The following is a 20,631-nucleotide window of genomic DNA, read 5'->3' as shown; positions in this document are numbered from 1 at the left end:
AAGTGATACTCCCTGTGATAAAGAAGCTTTCTATAACTCTGACAGTCCAAGTAGAAATTGCCATCACCTTTATCTGTCTTCTAAATATTGCCATATTACTAAAATTCAGTTGAAGATACTTCTGGTATTCAGTTTAAAAAACTACATTTTGCAGGTAGTTCAGAACCCTGTATAAAGTGATAGGATCGTTGTATCCATGAGGGCAATTTCAGTCTCATCCCTATGTAGGTTTATTTAGGCTGGGGTAAAGGATTTGTATTCCTTTGGTCTGAGAGTCTTTTCTTTTGGTACATAGTAATGCTCTCTCTGCTGGCTGTTGGAAGGAGGAGTGTTTGTGATTGAGGTTACACAACCCTTCTGAGTGTCTTATTTTGTCTGGGCTTCCTTCATACAGCATTACTGTGCAAAAATTTCAAGGCTTCAATCTGGAACACTTGGTCAAAGTATGTTTTTTTGAAAAGTATGTAGGTTGTTTTTTATTTTTTTCTTTTCATTGCATAGTATTTAATTTTCTATGAAAGAATAATGCTTTTGAAGAGTTTGCTGTGATGGCTGCGCAGAACAAATTAAAGGGACATCATTGTGTTCTGTTTAGCTTGGATTCTGAAGGGTTATTCAACATCTAAACACCTACTTGGTTTTGGAAGTCTAAATATGCAAACCATGTTTCTGATCTGCTAGAAAGAATAAAAGTAAGTCATTGATACAACCAAGTAATCAACAGGAGTAAGAAGTAACTTCATTTTTTGGAGCTGTTTTGTTCAATTGTTTTTAAAGGAGGGTATGTCCATGTTCTCATAAAACAGTTCCATTACATGAACCTTTTCTAAAACACCCAAGTTAGTATCCCATGTTATGAAATATTACTGTTGATGGCATGAATTCTTTTTGTGTTGTCAGGAATAGTGAATAAATGTCCTGTACACCACTAGTTTTTCTGTGCATTCAGGTGTGTCTTTCTGCATTTCTGTAGTACTAAGTTATACACTTAAACCGCAAGTCCTAGCCTAAGAAAGGCTAGAAAACCACAAATCTTAAATTCCTTGTACAGACATGAAAGCTGCTTCTAGTCATGAAGCTCTAGCTGAATCATTTTATCAAGTCAGAATGGAAAAGCTTTCCTTGTCTGGAAAGTCTGGTAATTTCATGGGACTCTTTGAACATCTTGGTCATGGTGCAAGAGAACCTGGGGCTTCTTCAGCACTTTCTGACTCTACTCATATCATCAGTGATGGAATCAGATGTTTTTCAAATTCTTGATGGCATGTTTGTGAGGTATGCTTAAGTACTTTCATGTCTCTTTTCTCAAACTGGCAAAGTAAACCTGTATTAAGTGGAGACATGGACTATGGAGAGAGCATCTGATGTTCAGGACCAGAGTTTTAGTATGTCATTTAGTTCTTGTGCTGTGAAACATGCACTGTAGGGAAATTGCTTTGTCTCTTATATATCTTTTTTGGCATACTCAGTTCTACTCACTCTAAGTTTAAAACAAAAGAAAGTTCTTGCTGACGGGAAAATAACTTTTATCCTATTACTTGTTACCCTGAAAACTTGGTTAACAGGTGATAAGAAGGAGCTATAAGGAATTTCTACAAAATGCTGGTAAGAAATACCAAAGACAGTAAGTATTTTTAAAAAATGTTTTAATTGTGTTCCAGATATTTCTGAAAAATTATGATTGATAGTAATTCAGATTAAAATTTGTGCAGAAGTAGTTGATTTTACTTACCAGTTCATTTTCTGGATGTGCACATAAATTCACATATGAAAATAAGTAACTGTTTTCCTATGTAGGCAAACCTCATCTGTATAAATCATGTATTTGAAGTTCTTACCAAGTATCATATTAACCAGGCAGAAGCTGGTTTAAGATAAGTATTGTAGCTTGCACTAATATTTTATTCTTCTGGTTTGTATTTTTTCTTAGGACCATATTTTTGTTGTTTTGTTTTTGACTCTATTTGAAAGCATTCTTGTGTCAACTCATTCTGCATCTGTTGAGTCAGAAGTTGAATATCTTCTCTCTAATGTCTGCTTCCAATACAAATTCTTACTTTTATCACCACTAAATAAACACAATTGTACATTGTATTCGCCTTAGGTTTTTTTCCCCCACAGCAATACAAAAGTGAAAGGAAACATTAGTGTATGAAGTTGATTTTATTTGATGATGGATTTCTCTCTATTTTATTAGAAAGTGTAAGACCCTGATTTCTGTCCTGTAAGTAAAGGCCAAGCATATAAAGGCCAAAGCACTAATTACAGGAATGGACTTCTAGAGGTAACTAGCTAAAACCAGTTGTGAAGTAATACTAATATGTTCGGCTTTTTTAGAGAGGGATTTTTGAAACCATCATTTTTAACTAGCTATATAGATAAATGTAAAGAAACCTATTTTGTCCAATGGTATTAAGGTGTATTTTATTGATAACATTGAAACAGTTGAAGCCCCATCAATTCTTTCTGTCCCCACAAGGAAGTAAAGAGTGTGCTACTGTTAGAAAAGAACCTTCTAAAACACAGTTAAGGTTTAAAAGCTATATGCACTAATTAACAAAATGCAGTGAACATTTAAGCTGTTAATAGCCGCAACATCCCTGATGCATAGACCTTCAATATGCTAACACTGCATAACAGTTCTCTATTGTGCATCTCTTTAACGAGGGTAACTGTGTCAGTTCTTTTCTTGCTTCACTACCTGCTGTGTATGGAAATTATGTACACTATTTAACACTTCCTTTCAACTTCTAAAGTGCATGCATATTACACAGAAGCATTACATCCTGCATTAGGGTAAGGGGCAGCTTTTAACAGGACTGATTTCCTTGTAGTTTCTGAAGTGCAACTTTTCTTCTTCTAAAAAGCGTGCACTAACAGGGATTTTGCTCTCAATTTGCATTTCTTGATTGGGGATTTACTTCTGTTTTTCTCTCTTATGTCTCACACCACTTGTAAGTGTATGGGCAAAGATCTATTACAGAAATCATTTTCTCTATAAAGGAGACGTGAAGAATAGAGAACGTGCATCACAATTAAGGCAGGCATTGGCTGCATTTCTTGATACTCTTCTTAGTAGGAGATGATAAAGTAGTGTGATAGAACTGTCAAGCTAAACTTTAAAAACTACTTTTTGCCTTTTTTTTACTCTCACCTTTGATGAGTACCTTTATCTTAATAAACAGAAGCCTAAATAGTTTGCTTATTTTTAAGCCTTAAAGTTAAATGCTGCTCCATAGCTACCATTCAATAGGGAATTAATTAATTGGTAGTTGTGAGGTGAAAGGAAAAGAACACTAGCAAATGCACAATAATGAGATTTAAATTTTAGTATACTTCACTCTAGCTTCCAGCCCTAGGACATTGTTGGTTAGTTAAAACTGAATTCACAGTTAATGTTTCATACACTGTAGTTGCAATCTTTCTTATGATGTCATCTTAAAAAATCTTGCCAGAGTTATCAGTTCCTAAGATGTTGCTGTACATCCAGATGGGTACTCAGCAACTGAGACCTTAGACTATTTGCTGTCCAGGTTAGATTAGGAATTAAACAAGGTGTTCCTGCCTCACAGTAGGAATTCCACTACCTGTGTGTAAGTAGTTTCCTAGTTTCCTGCAGGCTGAATGTTTTGCTCCCTTGGGTCTTTTGCAGCTTCAGTGGATAAGAGAGCATTGAGAAAGAGCCACATATTTAACATCAATTGAAAGCCTTTCTGAAAGCTGAAGATTATGCAGCAAGTAGTACCTGAATTTGGGAACTCTGCTAAGGCCTTATTTGGAAATTTTCTTTATTGGTACTTCAGAGAAAGCTTTGTAAGGTTTTCAGATGGGCATAAAGTAGATCATAATTTTTAATTTTCTTATTCCTGAAGAACAGTAACCTTAAAAAATTCATTTAAGTCATATGTCTATGGTTTATTTTGTAAATACACTTAACTTTTAGTGAAAGTTAAAAGTAAGTACTTTATTAAAATGGCATCAGAAACACACAAAAAATACAGAAATTATTTCCAGTGCACAAGAGTAGCCTGAATTTTGGCTTTCACCTCAGATATGAAGACCTGATCCTGAACTGCTGGTTAAGGCTCTTGGTGTCCATGATCAAAATTGCATTTTATAGACTATAAATCATCAGTAACGAATAATTCACCAAGGTACTATTGAAATACTGTGTTTAACTTCTCAAGACAATCTGCTTTACTGTGGCTTATGCTAAGATGGTATTATAAATACTTCAAACTGAATAAATTGTTTCAAAAACATGCCATCACTGAACTACAAGTAAACTGCAATATGCTATTTATTTAACAGTACGTACAAAATTGAACTAACTGGGGGAATAGGTACAAAATTCTTTATCCTAGGTAGTGTCTATCTTCTAGTACTTCTGTCTGCTTTCTTTCAAAGCTTTTCCTGCCTGTTCTCTTGTTTTCCACTGAGTGATAGTATCTGTAAGAGCAGTTGCTTATTGTAGTACAGCAGGGAAGTGTTACCATAATGTAAATTATTCTAAGATAAATCAGATTATTTCAATTGTTGGTTACCCAGTTTCATTTCCTAAATGCAGGTAAATAAAGACTGCCTCTGATTTGAAAGTCCATCATCTAAAAATCTAAAAATGTGGCTGTAGTTTTACTCTTCACTAATTGATTTTCTTGCATGTTTTTTAATCTGAGCATTTTGAATTTCTAGTAGAGTGCTTGAAATCCATGCACTGTAGAAAACTGTATTTTTAAAACGCCTCACAAAAAGATCTAGCCACTTGTCTGTGTGTGCAGGCAAAAGATTTGCTTACATATGGTTTGGATGAATTCTAGATAGTATACTTTCTCTAAATATTGTTGGGTTAGAATAAAAAGCAATTTGCAAGATCTTCTGTAATTCTGACGTTTTTCCATCTTGTTCAAGATAATCATGCTGTTTGTCATTTTGTCAGTTTGAAGAACATTGCATCTACACTGAATTCTCTTATGAGTACTAGTAGCAATATCAATCTATTTTTATGAAATATACTCTGCCCCTGACTGCCCCCACTTTACCTCTATTTAATAATGATTTTCTTAATATAGATACATGGGGAAACTAAAGTGTAAACCCAGCTATTTGATTTCCTTTCTTTTTAACATCTTTTTACATCTACACAGCTGAGACATACTGTTACAGGAAAAAAATGCAGTATTAATAAAAAATACATTTTTGTGTCTTGCAGTTGTTTCTTGGCAGAAAAATTACACTGAACAAGAAATAACCTGTCTATGCTGAAAGTGGGACTTAGGTGTTCCAAGTGTTTCATTTTTAAGTTTGTAAAATGTTGTTTATTTGTCTATCAGAATGCAGACTAAATGGTTGGTATTTTTTGCAAGTGTGTCAAGAAAAATGCCTCTCTGTTTTGAGTCTTGTCAGGGTACTGAGAAGTGCAAATTGTAGATTTTTGTTTTTCTTTTCAGTGTTGTAGTTTAAACTAACAAAAGACAACTCAGCAGCTTTTCTCATAACTTGCCAGTAATCACTTTTATAAATACCAATTTTCTGTGACTTTTGGAGGAGATGTGATTAGAAAATTTGGGGATGCATTGCAAACTTCAAGTGAAGTGTTTTAAAGACATGAAAGAAGGGCGGGTGAGAAGGATGTTTTCTACTTATTTTTGTGAAGTCATGTTCCAGTCTTTATTCTGTTTGCTCTTTCGTAGTGTTTTTCTCAAATCACAGATTCAAAGAGTTTTATAGTTTAATGATGTGTGGAATGTGTTATGCCATTTTATTTGTAGTATCTCATGCAAGCAAGTCTAGAATAATATTAAGTATGTAAAATATTGGGAAAGTGTAGTGAGCCATTGGAGCAGGACAACAGGGAAGTTCTCAAGGAGTTTGTGCAACTGCAGTGAATACTCAGACATCATGGTTGCTATAGTATTGCCGCAGGTGTGAAATACAAACTGATGAATAGAAATGCTGAAGCTACAGTGCTTGTTTTGGATGCTGACACTTCCTTTGCATAATGGCAGTCAGCAATCTAAAAAGTATTATAGTGGACTTAGCTTGATTCCAGTAATGTGACAGTTTCTGCTTCTGTTAGACCTACTTTTCTGCATTTTGAGTTTCTCTTTAGTTTTTTACAAAACTGTTTGTAAAAAGAGATTTTCTTTAAATGAAAGCTTTCATGAAATCTTTGTTATTATCAAATTCTGTTTCCTGTTTACAGTGTTTCATTTTCTTTTTAAAAATACAGTTCCTAGGGTGCTTTTTTCAGCTTCTTTATTAATCATGCTGCAGGATGGCTACATGGGAGAATATGTTATGAGTAATACCATGTTGTTCATCATTTACTGTGATAATGCAAAATAATTGTGGAGTCTGAAAGAAAACTGTATCCTGTGTGATACAAAGTTTCCTAAGAGCAAGTAGGCTTTTTCCCCTTGTTTTGTTTGTTGCTGTTAGATAAATGTTGTCTGACCATGTTTAGTTCATTCTGCTCCATTTTTCCATTTGCAGTTTACATAGCAGATTCTGTTCTCTTGCATTTCACTCAAAAATATTATATTGAAATGTAAAAACATAAATGTTCTGATCCTGACTTACAGTTAAGCAGCTGAGCACATTAAATAAAAAACTTTTTTCACAGCAGCTACTTTGTGGGTATTGTGCAAGATGTTCTGTGCTTTGATATAACAACTTCTAAATAAAGTGAATTGCAACATGGATTTATAGCAAAACTTTACGTAGTTAGTCTGGTAAAACATGTTGGAGGAAGAGAGCAAGCTGTTGTAAACTCTTATAAAGTACAGAAAACTTCTACTTTCCATTCTAACAAGTGTAAAACTATTGAGGTTAAGTAGGTGGGGCAACCGGAAGTAATTGCTAAGGCCAGTGGCATTTTTGTGGTTTAATAAAGGCAGAAGCTAATTATTCAGTTTTTATTTAAGTGAAATGATGCCAAAAAGGAGGTTCCTGCGGAGCAGCTGCACTCCTTCAGTGTTACCCTAATTTACCACAGACACAACTGTCACAAATAGAACTTTTAAACTTGATATATAGCCACGAAAGTAAGGAGCCCTTTGTCTGGAATGCATGCAGAAGAACTGCTTTATACAAATCAACCGGCAGATGACGGACAATGATGAAAATTTGATTCTTTGAAGTCATAATGGTCATTGAAATGTGTGAAATTCTGGTATTGAAAAGAGAGCGGCTAGCAAGACTCTAAATCCTGGGTGGTTGCTGGAAGCTTGCTGGGAGGTTTTTCTCTGTTTTGACATCAATTTCCCATTGCTTGTTCCCTGTTTCCTTTATTAAAAAAAAAAAAAAGAAAAAAAATAGGAGGGAGTGCTAAACTGTAGGTAGTTAATAGTAGTTATGTACAGTTTCTGTCTTCATGGTGAAGGAAATGCCATAGAAGAAACATAACACCTTTATGTACACCTGACCCATCTATTCAAAACCATTTGTTTTCAGAGCTACTTTCAATCATTTTGTCTCTCTCCTTTAATTAGAGAGTTCCATTTCTTGTCCCCATTGGAATTTCTGCTATTAGTGGAGTACTTAAAAGAAGGAAATTCTCGTTTCCTTAAAAAGTCATCTTTGTGCTGAATAGTGCTTTCATTGACACTGCCTCTGTGAATCAGTTTTTCTTAGTGCTGTAGAGCACATTTTGTTTGTTACTACCCTTTCCAGAACAGCTTTAGCAGGCTTTCCACCATGACAAACATTCTTAAGTAATGTAAGTTCTAATAAAGAGAAACACTGATGTTTTTAAGAAATTTTATGTGATTTCCACTGTTTTAAACAAAGGGGGATTTGTCCCTTTGAGCTTATTCCAAGAAGAGACAAAATGCCTCCAAATTAGTATTAAAATTTTCTTGAGTTACAAAAAAAAAAAAAAAAAAAAACAAAAAAAAAACAAAAAACAAAAAACAAACAAAAAAAAAAAAAAAAAAAAAAAACAAAACAAATCAGAGTTTACTATTCAAATAACATCCATATTAAGAAAAACAGAATGTCAGAATGCACCTTTTAGGTGGCAGCCTGTTTTAAAAATGTGAAACAGCGTTATTAATTTTTAGTAAACCTATATAATTCAATTCTCAAGTATTTTATATTGTCATGTAGTGTCTTTAAGCTTTTGAATGCTGAACACCTCACTAGTATCTTAAATTGCTAACACAGCAGAATTGAGGAACACTAAAAAAGATACTAATGTGAAACCAGCTGTCAAAAATATCTTTGTTTTTGGAAAGTTGGTTTACAGGTAGTTTCAATGAGAACTTAAACTCAGAACAAAGCACTGAAGACCCAGCAAAGAGTTCAACCCAATGCAGCATAGCTCTTTTCAAGTATTATATTGTTTTAATGGCATCTTGGAGCGGGAGCTTTAGCCCATTGAAATGTCGCTTAAAGGACAGGTTCTTCTGTCAGTAGCTGGAGCTGTGTGGATGAAATGATCACAATAGAGTGTTGTAATGCATTTTAAAACTGTGAGAAATCAGTTTGTCTAGACTAAGAGTGCGCCTACAGGGAATAGGAATCTTAGAGCTTCTGTGCTCTTTAGGTGTCAAGTATGTGATAGATGCCAAGCCTTTTTATTCCATATCTTTGGCAACAGCTCAGCTATGCTACAGTACCTTACATGTCTACAGCAAGCAAAAATCAGTGATTTTATGTCAGGACAACTTGAGCTTCAGCAACCAGAAACTCATTGTCCTAACAACTGTCTGTCCAATTGCCAGCTTTTAAAATGGGGAAGATATCAATAAATGATTGCTAGAAGGCATGGAAACTCTAGCTATAATGAATGTTCGTATGGAGAGCTAGCAACACCATGTAGATATTTCAATTTTGGAAAGCAGGCAGGTTTTAATTTTCAGTTTGAAGATATTTTTATGGGATTAATCCTATATTATTAGTGAAATAACCTTGATTTAGAGCCAACTGAGTGCCCGAAAAACATGGCTTGAAGGGTTTGTCTGGGGTTTTCGTTTTACTTTCATCCAGATAAACAAACCTAGGCATTTCTTTACTATGGTAATCTCACAGATACAGCATTCACTGATTTTAACCCTCTTTTTAGTTTGTGTTTTGTATGTGCTGTGTAACATTTTTATGATTTTCTTGTGTTAAGTCTTCAAAAGAGAAAATAGAATATGTCCATAATGTTATATAATGTAGTATCTTTATTTTAGTAGTTCCAGATTATTCTGGAAGAATTAAAAAGCTTCTAAATCTGAAGCATAGAATTCATAATGGATTTACAAGTTGCTGAGAGTAATAATAGTAAAAAAATAATTCTGAGCTATTTTAAAGTTTACACATCTGAAAGCATTTGATGATAACTAACTCAACATTTTTGCACATACCATATTGTTAAAGAGCAGAAAAAGAATTTTTTGTGACTATTACTACATTTTCTCATGTTTGTTAAATACAGAAATAAAGGTTAATATTTCAGCCTATTCGTATACATAAGCAAGCTGAAACACTGAATCCCTGCCAGACTTTAATGCAGGTGAAAACTCCTTTTTGTTAAACAAAGCACTTTGCCAATTCAAATCAGAAAAAATTTAAGCAAATTCCTTCCTAAACTGCAGTTTAAGCTTCAGTAATGAGAAGTGCCAGTCTTCAGAAGGTATTTTTACATAGGTGTTACAATATTCTAGTAGCTGGTACTGCTTCTCTTTCATATCACTGCTAGACTTATATTAAAAATAAGCATGACTTGGTCCTAATGATAGCATTTATAATGGAATTGTTAAAATAGTTCAACAGTTTTTTGTGGTAGTTTGGGTAAAAATGTCAGAAGTTGGAAAGCTAGTGTGGATGTTTGTTTGTTGCCCCTGCTGTCCTAATTGTAAATGCAAGTCAAATGCTTTAAACTTCCTCCCTTATATAGTTCTAAGGAACTGATCTCCCAAATTTTGTAAAATAAGATTGGAAATGAGAACTGCTGCTTTTCAAAGTATGGTCTGGTGACTGCATCAGGAGGTTTCAAGTTTGCCACAAAGGAAAATCCCATAAAGTTAGTAGGTACATTTATGTAAAATGAGAGTGTTCTTTTTAAAATTCTCATTTCGTTCAAGTTGTGGCCATACTGTCAAGATGAGTTCAATATGCCCAAAATTTTGCTGCAGTTTTCTGAGTTTGACCAGTTTACTACTTGTTCCTGGAGGGAGGGGAGGGGAGGGGAGAGGAGGGGAGAAGGGAGACTGAGGAGCTCCCACTGGCCTTTTAAGTATGTAAGGAACAGGAGTAGTTTAACCTCCTTAGAGATTGATTTGATGTTTGATTTCAGTCTTTACTAGGGTGAACTGACAGGTTAATTTTGCATAATTACTGTTTAGTTTTTAGCAAAAACGTTCACTTTAATTATATCAGATGTTGCTGAGAGTAATTTTTCACAGCAATTCTTGTGAGGTTTTTCCCTATCTTATGCTTTATTAAAGTCAGTTAATATTTTTAGGTTGGTTTGAAGGACTTATCTTTGTTAAGGTTTATTTTGAAGGCTTATCCCTCCCTAGTAGAGGAGGGCATCCTTCTATTGATTATATACAATGTTACAAACATTGTATAATGTATATAATACATTTGATTTCTTTGAAGGTTGGACTCTCCTAAATAATTTTGTCCTTCACAAACATAGTGAAGAATGTTACCAGTGTCAAATGTCCCTCTCTTGATCTTGAACTTCAACAGAATAACTGACTGTCAAATGCTGAGTCATAACTTGAAACATCATGAAGTTGAATGGCTAGAGGGATAAGAGCTAAATTCTGGCACCTTCTCTGCAGTCTCAAACAATCAGTAGCATATTGTGGAAAAGTTGCTACCTTCTGCCTCCTCCTTCATGCGAAGGATAGCTTCTTTAGTCACCATAGGTGTTGGTGTCTCTTAACAATATACTGAGTTAAGCCCAAGGGAAAGCACTTGCACTGCAGCACATACTTGGCTAGCAAGTATTTTGGTGAATAGTCCTGTTCATATTTTGGAATTTGTCAATGTTTCAGTCAGCACTCTAATATTTTCCTGAAGGAAGAAAGTGTTTGCACTTTTCCACATTTGCTTTAGCTGGTGCAAGTTGAAGCAGTCCTGACTGTGGACAGAGAAGCATGGGGGGAAATATCCTGTCCCTCCTCTGGCTCTAGTTTTGTAGATGGGAGATGAGCAAGTTTAGGTAACTGATCCAAGCAAAACCTAACTAAGCCAGGGTAAGCAGAATAATAGCAGCCCTAACATGTATCACCTTCATTTGTGTTCAGCTGAAATCATAATGTATTTTTCTAATATTTTTCAGCTTTTGTAACTTTAAAAATAAAGCATGAACTTATGTGTAAAACATAAGCAGTATTATTTTACAAGTCTCTTACGAACCCTTTTTTAACAAGTCACATTATGGTTTTTTTTAGGATATTACTACTTTAACTGGTGTTCCAGATGAGCACATCAAAACCAGAAAAGTTCACATTTTTGTTCCAGCACGTAATGCAATGCAGTCAGGAGCTAACAATACAAAGAAATGGAAGATGGAATTTGATAACAGGGAGCGCTGGGAGAACCCTTTAATGGGCTGGGCATCTACGTGAGTACTTACTGAATTTGAAAATACTTTTCTTCTATATTTTGACTCTCACTAGTAATTAAATTTGAAATATTAAATATTTCTACCTGTAAATCTGATTGTAGTATAACAGTACTTACAGTAAGTGGTTGGGTTTGTTTATTGTATGATTTATAATCTGTTAAGTTTAAAAGCAGATTTTTAAAGCTGACGACATCATCTGGAAAAGTTCGAAAAGATGTTAACAACCACACATTTCAATGATTACACTGTGGTGATGTTACTGTGTGGCAGAATCAGGACCAGAAGGTCATTAGTTACATAAAGTAGTAAATCATTCTCAGCTCTCAGTTGCATCTTTTAAACAAAAACAATACTTCCAGATTTTTTTTTATCCTGAGGATCTAAAATGAGGAGTCATGACTAATAAAAAAAACCACAAGAAGCCCAGCTATTTAAAATATTATTCCATTTGTTAAAGTATTGTCAATATAAGCATTAAAATCTTTTAAATACACTAAAAATCCAGAAAGGTACTAGTCTTAGCTTAATATACTGTAATTTGTAGATGTAATTACAACTTGTATGCATCTGATTTTTAATTCTTTTTTTTTTTCCTCATATGAATTCAGTACCTACATTTCACAGTGTGGGTAGAATTCCTGTAGACTCTGAGAATTACACCAGTAATTCCTCTGACAATATTGTAATTTTGATTTGGTGCTGTCTCCTTTGAAACATATTCAGAATAACTAATTATTAGACATAAACCAAAATCAACCACTAGAGATTATTTTTCAAACTTCAGAAAGAATACAATGTGTACTGAAAATATCTAGCTACAATCATATTAGCATTTATCATCAGAGAATACAAAATTTTATGAAAAAACCAGTAAAATCTTAAACATGAAATAATTTCAGGATGCAATTTTTGAGATGTATTAACATTCTAAATCCAGTCACAGAAATTATTTTTTTATATATATAACATAAATGTATCCAGAAATTTAGTACAAAGTAACTATGAAATTTATTTAAAGTAACTTTGAAATTAAGTCTTCCTGTTGCATTGATTTCTCATAAAAATTTGAGAAAGCTTTACATATGTTTTTATTTTGGGGTAGGGAAAGGAATTTCTCATGGGTTAGCATGCTCCAGGTAGGATTAAAAAAAGTGTTCTATTGAGAGTCAATGCTAGTAGCTTAAAGGTTTTGTAAATTAGTTTGTATCCATTCATTTTCAAGACGTTCTTGTAAAAACTTCTAGTGTACACTCTGGTGTTACCATTCAACACCAATAAAATATACCTAAGAATAAAATAATAAAAATACCTAAGAAGAGTTTCTTCTCTTGAGATTGAATTTCTGCAAAGAACATTTCTTAGCCAGTTTTCCATTTACTTTTGAATAATGTAATGGGATTAGTGGGTAAGAGCTGTCTAGGGCCTACATATTTAAGACCTTTTTTCTCTGAACTAAGTATACTTGAGTATATTGGAAAGTAGGTCTTTCCTATATTTCTGTCATTTCTTTCATATATTTCAGTCTTATTTGGGGCTAGAGGTTTTTTTGCACTTGTTGTTCTTGACTATTTGGGCTTTTTTTCAGTGAAAATTTTCCAGTTATGGATCTAAGTAAAATGGGCCCATGGCATGTTTTTTTTTTAATTGGGAGGTTTCATTACGAGAATGCTTAAATACATTTCTTGGGTACACCTTATAATATAAAGCTGTAAACGAAGAAATATGGGGAAGTGCGAAGTTTTGATTGTATGAGGTCTCATAGGAGAACAAAACTTGGAATCCTAATTTTCAGTGATTGATAGAACAGTTGGGGTAGGCATAGGAAATTCTGCAACACTGGCACTGCTGACACTATCAGGACGTCATGCTAGACATCCTGGTTTTTTCATCCTGTTTTGGACATCCTGAAACCCAGTTCTCTCACGCAGATAGTTCATTTATGGAAATAAATCAGAAATCTATTTAGATTGAATGAAAGATGATTCCACATTAAACAGAACTAATAATTTTTGCACAATTCTCATTTTCCAACTGCCTCTGTCCTGGAAGGCTTTTGCTATATTTGCAGTACAGAACAGGCACTGGTCCCTCACCACACTTCAGACCTGAAGCTTCTTTGTTCCATTTTAGCAGCGTTGAAAAGATTTTTCCAACCCCAGTTATGGAAGAGAATAATGATAAGCAGAAGTTGTCATAATATTGCAGTACACTGGGGCCACTTGATTCTCCACTGGTCATGTCATCAACTAATTCTTAGTTCTTAATTCACTTACCTGCTCTTAGAAGAGAAATCTTTAAATATCTTTAAGAGAGAATATTACAGTGGCTTGCAAAAGTGTAATTTCTGTCTTTATCCTGGTTTTTTTTTTGTTTGCTTGTTTGTTGTGTGGGGTTTTTTTTTTTTTTTGTTTTTTTTTGGTTTTTTTTTTTTTTTTTTTGTTTCTGATTTTTTTATTGGGGAATATATTGGATATATACTGAACTCCATTTTTCCATGTGTACATCAGATAAAATTACATTGTTGTCTTTGCTGGAAGCGAGATTCCCCCTTTTCCCCTCCCCCTTCCCCAGTCACAGGCTTTGCCCTTTATTGTAGAGAGTTCAGTGTATCTTCAGTCTTTTCTCTTCATTTATCCTTCTAGCTTCAGAGAGAGAACAGTTGAGAGGCAGCTCCTTCAATAGTTTGTTGCAATTTGGTCTTGTCTTTCCAGTTGTCTCCCAGGCTCATAGGCAGTGTTGTCACAGGGAGGTTTTATCTATCTTTCTGTTGCTACAGCCAGTATCTAATTTCTTTAAGAGTTAGAACTCTTATTTCTTTCCTCCTTTGTCACTGTTCTTAAATTGAGTTTTTATATCAACAAATAAGGCAATTTTATGTTTTTACTGAGAATTTAATTTGTTTCAAAAACTTTTATGGTATTTTATTCATGCAGTTGAGGAATAGCTGGTCATCTAAATCTAACCACTATGTAATTAGTTAGCTAGCAGTTTGCATTTTGGAGCTTCATTTTGAGTTGTGGCCTGTGATCTGTTTGCTGTGTAGGAATAAATTGTGGGGGTCATGTGACCTCAGCCAAAGCAGAACTCTCAGTATTTTTTTAACGTACTATTCAGTTTCTGGTTAATTCCTTCTCTACTCACTTCAGTATTCTGTTCTTTTCTGTCTGAGATTATTCTTCGCCTAGCTATTCTACAGACACTTGGTCTCCTTGAAATGTTCAGAATTACCTTATACCTCCTGATTTTACAAAAAGAAAGGGATTTTACAGATTTAAATTAAAGAGTCTCTCAGAGCACTTACTATAACCTCAGCAAGTGGTTAGACATGTGTGTCTAACAATACAATTAATTTTTGCAAGTAGTTGTGAGGGAGGTCTAACACTCTGAAAGAGTAAAACAGTACTTTGCAGAAAGTAAGTGTTGACCCTGAAAATAATTTTTAGAAGTCTGTTGAATGGTTTGTGAGTTGGCATACTACAGTGAGCTTGTATAATACAGCATTTGATTTAACATTTGAGATACAGATACAATTTTTTTCTATTTCCAATATGCCTAAAAATTGTCATCTGATTACTTACAGAGCTGATCCTTTATCCAACATGGTTCTTACTTTCTCTACTAAAGAAGATGCCATTGCTTTTGCTGAAAAAAATGGTACGTATTGTATGTATGAGCCATGAGAGGTTAATCCTTCCATAGGCAATCTTGATCTCAAAGTATTAACAACAGAATAAGGACAGGATAAAGTATCTTCCCTCCGTTATGCAGAGTTGGTAGACTAGTGTTCTACATGGGGAGGAGGAAAATGGGAAGGGGGGATATTTCCAGCGGTGCTGAAGATATTGAATTTAGACTTTCCACTCTCTAGAAAGCTGTTTCAGCCTTTAATATTATTATTAGAATGTAATATTAATGTTAAAATTCTTTTGCAACTGTCTCTGTTTTACATATGAGCTGAATCAGACCTTGCACAGGTCTTCGAGGAAAGTTTATACTTCAGGTGTATCCCAGGCTTGGTGGTCCAGCTGCATGGTGGTGTGATCTTTGCCTGAAGGTTTAACAAGAGCATCTCAGTTCCTACTAAGGAAAACTGCCAAGAGTTCTTGTAAATGTTTGATAATCAAAAAAACAAAATTAAATTACTACCAAGTAAGCATGTTGGACTTCATTTTTGGCTATATTGCAGCCAATATTGTAAAAGAAACCCAAGAGGATCATCAAGTCCAACTCACTGCTCCTCACATGACTACCTAAAAGCAAACGGTGTGACTGAAAGCATCACCCAGATGCTGAGCTCTGAGAAACTTGGTGTCCTGGACACTTCCCTGGGGTGCCTGTTCCCATGACCATACTCTCAGTGAATAAGCTTTTCCTATTGCTGAGTCTGGACTTCCCCAGAAGCAGTTTCATTCTGTTCTTTGTGTCCTGTTACTGGTCACCAGAGGGGAGATCATCACATCCCCTTGCTGCTCTCCATAAGGAACCTGTAGATTTAGGATGTTATACCTAACTCTGCCCCAGCATTAGAGTCTAAACACACATGCTTGATTCTTATTTGTGAAAAAGACAGTAGAAAAGCCAGTATAATTACTTAATAATTATTAAGCCAATGTTATATCAGAGGGAATGTATCTGTGAACTTAGTTAGTTAGGCTTGTATTTCCTGACAGAATGATGGTACCACAAACAGTACCCATAATATTAACCTTTTGAATATTCAGCAGTCCTTTTTTCTGAAATGTTAGCATGATTTTTTTGCTGCTCTCTTTTCTTTTTCTTTTTTTCCTCTTTTAAGTCAATGCTATTTTCCTTAAAAAGTTAAGCTTGATGCTTAGTCCATATGGATGTGAAGATGATTAATTACATTGAGATAAAGCCAGGAATAATGAACATGAAGTGTAAGGTTCTTCAGAAGTCTTACCTGTGGTGTGCAGCTTTCAACTATATTTAGTCTGGGGTAAATAGTAAAGTTCCTTGATCAGACCAAATTATGCAAAGTTGTTAGATGGTTGATATTGTGCACCACAAAGCTGGTAAGTCCATTAACCTGTACATCTAAGAAACTAAACAATTTAATGTTCAATTTATTTTCACTTTTTAATAGTAAAAGCTAGAATCTTATTTGTCTGTTTTATGAACAAATGAAATTGGGAGAGTTTGGCATTTATGCTTCTGTATTGTTCATGTTATTTCTTGAATAATTCAGCATACAGGAGAAAGAAATTAATGTAATGACCTGCTTATGTCATATCTTTGTAGATGTTATATTTTGTCTTTTCAAAATGCAGATTCAAGTAAAATACATTTGTTCAGTGTAGAAAGTTTATGCCTTCAAGGAATTAGAAATTACTCCATTGTTAATGAAACCAGCTAAACTAAGGCTATGACTTGGTATTAATATTAGTAGTTCAGTATTCACTTAGCTTATACTCTTAATTTTACCATAATTGAGATGCACCAAACTTTTCTGTAGATACTGGCTTGCCTAACTTTTAATTTCATTTTTTATTTATGTATATGATATGTGCATAATATTTTCTGTAATGATAGCTTCAATATCATGTGTAGCTAGAAATACAAATTTTATGTTATTTAGTTCTGGTTTTTGAAAGACATTAGAAATTTAGGCACACATTTAGACTGGAAGTTAGCTTCATACCCAAGACAGTATTGAGACATACCTAAGTCTAGGAACACAAATAACTACCTCTCTCTGTTCCTTCTGTGTGTACCACACAAATTTTCCATTTGTTTCCATACCACACAGAATTCCTTAAGAACCTGGAATTTCTGAAAATTCTAAATACTGCAGGTTATTTTGGTACAGTTAGTAAACTTAAGAGTTTTTTCTCACCTAAGAACTTAAGGAGATAAGGAGATGTCTTTCTGCCTGCCCCATCTGATGTGTTTTCTAATGTCAGAGTAGCAGCACTGGATACAGTAACAGGAGACATTGCTGTCCAAAGTATTACAGCTGAGGATGGTCTGAGTTCTAGGCAAGGAGGTAACATTTTTAACTGGAAGAAATGAAAAATTATGACTGTTGACCTAATTTTTTTGTACTGTCTGAATCACTGAAGCAGTTGTTTAAAAATATACAGATTAAGTAACAAGAATGGAGAGTTTTTCTACTCCACAGTAACCTTTAGTCAGGTGGTGAGGGTGTTCTTCCAGAGAAGGTGAAATCTGCTTTCTGTCTACATGGCTTGTGTATGGCACGGCTCTGGGCAAGAGTAACTTCCCCCAGCATTCTGGTATTTTTATAAAAGTGATCTCTGCTCTCTGTCGTGAATACCACAAAGTGCTGGTCTGAAGGAGTCTATTCCAAAGTGTGGAACCTAATCACGTATAGTGGTCTCTTGCAATCATTAGTTAGATGTAACTGACTTTATGCATTTTGGCTATCTGTGGCCGTGCAAGTCATTGTGCTGGCAGTTGCAAATCTCTTTTAGAGGCACTCGGCCCCTCTCCATCTGGTGTATAAAAAGATGAAGCAATACCTTGGGGCTGTAGATTCCATTCCAGCAGCCAAGTGTCTCAATGTTAGGTGTTACAATGCTGAATGTTGCAATACTGAAGTCTGTCTCTGGATCTAGTTCTGGCTGTTTACTCAAGCTTATATTTTTTAATCAGAACAGGAGGCAAAAGCCAGTATTTTCACAGATGGAAAGAATATGTTTTTAAAATCTCTGTTGAGTGTTTCTTACAGAGAATAGTTAACTTGGAAATTAACACTGGTTGAGACTAATAAACATGAAGAAAATGTTTGTGTGACGTTTGTGAATACGCAGAATTGATGCAGTGACATGACAACTTGTGTATCTTAGAGAATATTTTGATGTGTAGCTGTATCTTGATTGTTTACTGTGAGCACCTTAAGTATAAAAATTCAGATATATGTTAAGCATTTTAGGGCTTGCAACTAAAGGAAGAAACAAGTTTCTTCCTTTAAAAGTAAGGAAGAAAAGTACTGTGAGTATCACTTAAAACTGCATATTTAACCACTTCTGGCTTCAACAGAAGTATCTCAACCTTGAGTGAAATATTGCAGATAAAGAGACCAAACTTTGGAGTACTGAGTGCTGCCCTGGCAACTTTCCAGGCACCTGGAGGCTGCAATCGATTTGCATTTTGATTTACATAAACACTAATGTCTCCACCTCCTCTTTTCTGACATTTTTAAGCATTTCTCTTGCTTAACGATCACGTAATTTACTTGTCTTCTATCACTTCATTCCCTTTTCTTTTTACTCCTAATTTTTTATGTTCTTATAAAAAATGTTAAGTATTAAACTCCTTTCTAATGTTGAAGTTTTTTCTTTGCTCTTTGGGTTTTTTGGTCCTCCTACTTTTCTTTTTTATTAGCTTTCCAAGGTCTCCATTGTCTCCCAGCCTTTGAGATTGATCTTTTGTATATTATTTTATGGCATGTGTTTTCTTACCTTCTTCATTTCCTCTGCCAACGTACAGGGAGCCTTAGTGCTTCTGTGTACTATGGAATTGTGGAGCCATGAACTTACAGGACAGTCAGTCTTCCCTGTTGAGCTTTTCATTGATGACTGTCAAGTTGTTTGCCTGGAGGTCTGTAGTATGGTCAGGTCTTCCTATCTTCACAGAATGGTCATTAGCCACATTTATGGCATTTCATTATTCTCCGTTGCCAGCTAAAAGGGAACAATTAGTGGGTGCCTACATTGAAAAAACATATTAAAGTTAAAACCTTTAAGTTGGATTTGCTGTATATTGTATGCTGAGAATATAATTCTTGTTGTTTCTTGTCTCACCCTGCCATTACCCCATAACTTCTAGGCTGGAGTTATGATGTTGAAGAGAAGAAGATGCCAAAACCTAAATCCAAGTCTTATGGTGCAAATTTTTCTTGGAACAAAAGAACAAGAGTATCTACAAAATAGGTTGGCATTGGGGGTGTGACTGTGAATAAAGTCAGCTGTGCTGTATTTATAGTCCATGTATAATACATCTCTTAATCTCCTAATAAATTTGACCTTTAAACTACAGATGCATCTTGTGATGTCTATTTAAAATGGTTTTCATGTCTCCAATTGAACCTGTTACAAACTTCCCTATAAATAGAGGCGATTTGAAGTGTTCATACTTCTAAAAACTTGCTGAACTAGGAATCTATCAAAAGGAATGTTTGAAATCAGCTGCAACTTTAGAGGTTATGATTGATCTTTGATGGTAATTTTATATCTACTATCCTGTTTAAACTTCTGATGTTTAATAAGTTCAGTAAGCTTTGCATAGACAAAGTCTTTCAATAAAAGCTGGGTTTTTTCTTTCTATACAAGACAGTGTTGGCAGTTGAAGAGCAAAGGGTGGATAATAACTCAAGACTCTTCTGTATAAATCTGTATTATACAGATTTTTCTTTTCTGCTGAAATTAATACCATCATTATTCCAGAAGCATTCGTGACTAGAATAGAAAGCACTGGGTTTTGTTTTGCTTATGGAGCAGTTTTCGTCTGAAAGATTAAGATTGTAGTTGTTTCTCTATGATGTTCTTGAAAAGTGAAACTAAGCCAGTTAAACATGCACAAATGAAATCAGAATACTTGAGTGCCTCACACAGTATCAGCATATACTAATTGCATAATTACAGTTCTGGGTATTTTATTGCTAGTTACATGTTTATCTGAATTGAGGTTTCCTGTTGCATAACAGGAGATGTGGTGATAGCATCTCAGCCTTAACAGCAAGTATATATTCTAAGCTCAATTTGTCTTAATATTATTGAATTATTAGTTTTAAAAATGCATAATGAAAATTTGAAATTTGAATCTTTGAAATCTTTGTGTATATATTGTCTGTTGCTTTATGTGCTTTAACTTAACAAGTTATGGCATTGGCACATGATCAGTAAAATGTATTACCAATGGGGGGGTTGTACACCTTTTTCCTATGCAACTGAAAGTTTTATCCCAGCTGTCACAAAATATACAGTTGAAACAGCTCTCTCCACATAGATCTAAGTAATGGTGTGAGTGCTGTGTTAGATTTTAACAAAAAGAAGGCATAAAACTGTCTTGTATTGCCCAGG

At 34.6% G+C, this 20,631-nt stretch overlaps 1 protein-coding gene across 1 annotated transcript in view; it reads left to right on the top strand.

Annotated features, from left to right (window-relative positions):
• NDUFS4 (NADH:ubiquinone oxidoreductase subunit S4) overlaps positions 1-19,587 on the top strand; it is a 46,963-nt gene extending 27,376 nt beyond the window's left edge. Inside the window, exons 3-5 of the mRNA XM_053932483.1 lie at positions 11,394-11,566; positions 15,150-15,223; positions 19,379-19,587. Of these exons, the coding sequence (XP_053788458.1) occupies positions 11,394-11,566; positions 15,150-15,223; positions 19,379-19,482 (351 nt within the window). The 3' untranslated portion in view covers positions 19,483-19,587. The remainder of the gene's footprint in view (positions 1-11,393; positions 11,567-15,149; positions 15,224-19,378) is intronic.
• The last annotated feature ends 1,044 nt before the right edge of the window (positions 19,588-20,631 follow it).

Source organism: Vidua chalybeata, chromosome Z (genome assembly GCF_026979565.1).
Source record: "Vidua chalybeata isolate OUT-0048 chromosome Z, bVidCha1 merged haplotype, whole genome shotgun sequence".
Classification (NCBI taxonomy): Eukaryota; Metazoa; Chordata; class Aves; order Passeriformes; family Viduidae; genus Vidua; species Vidua chalybeata.
The sequence above is the reverse complement of the archived record's forward strand: the minus strand, read 5'-3'. Positions and strand labels throughout refer to the sequence as shown.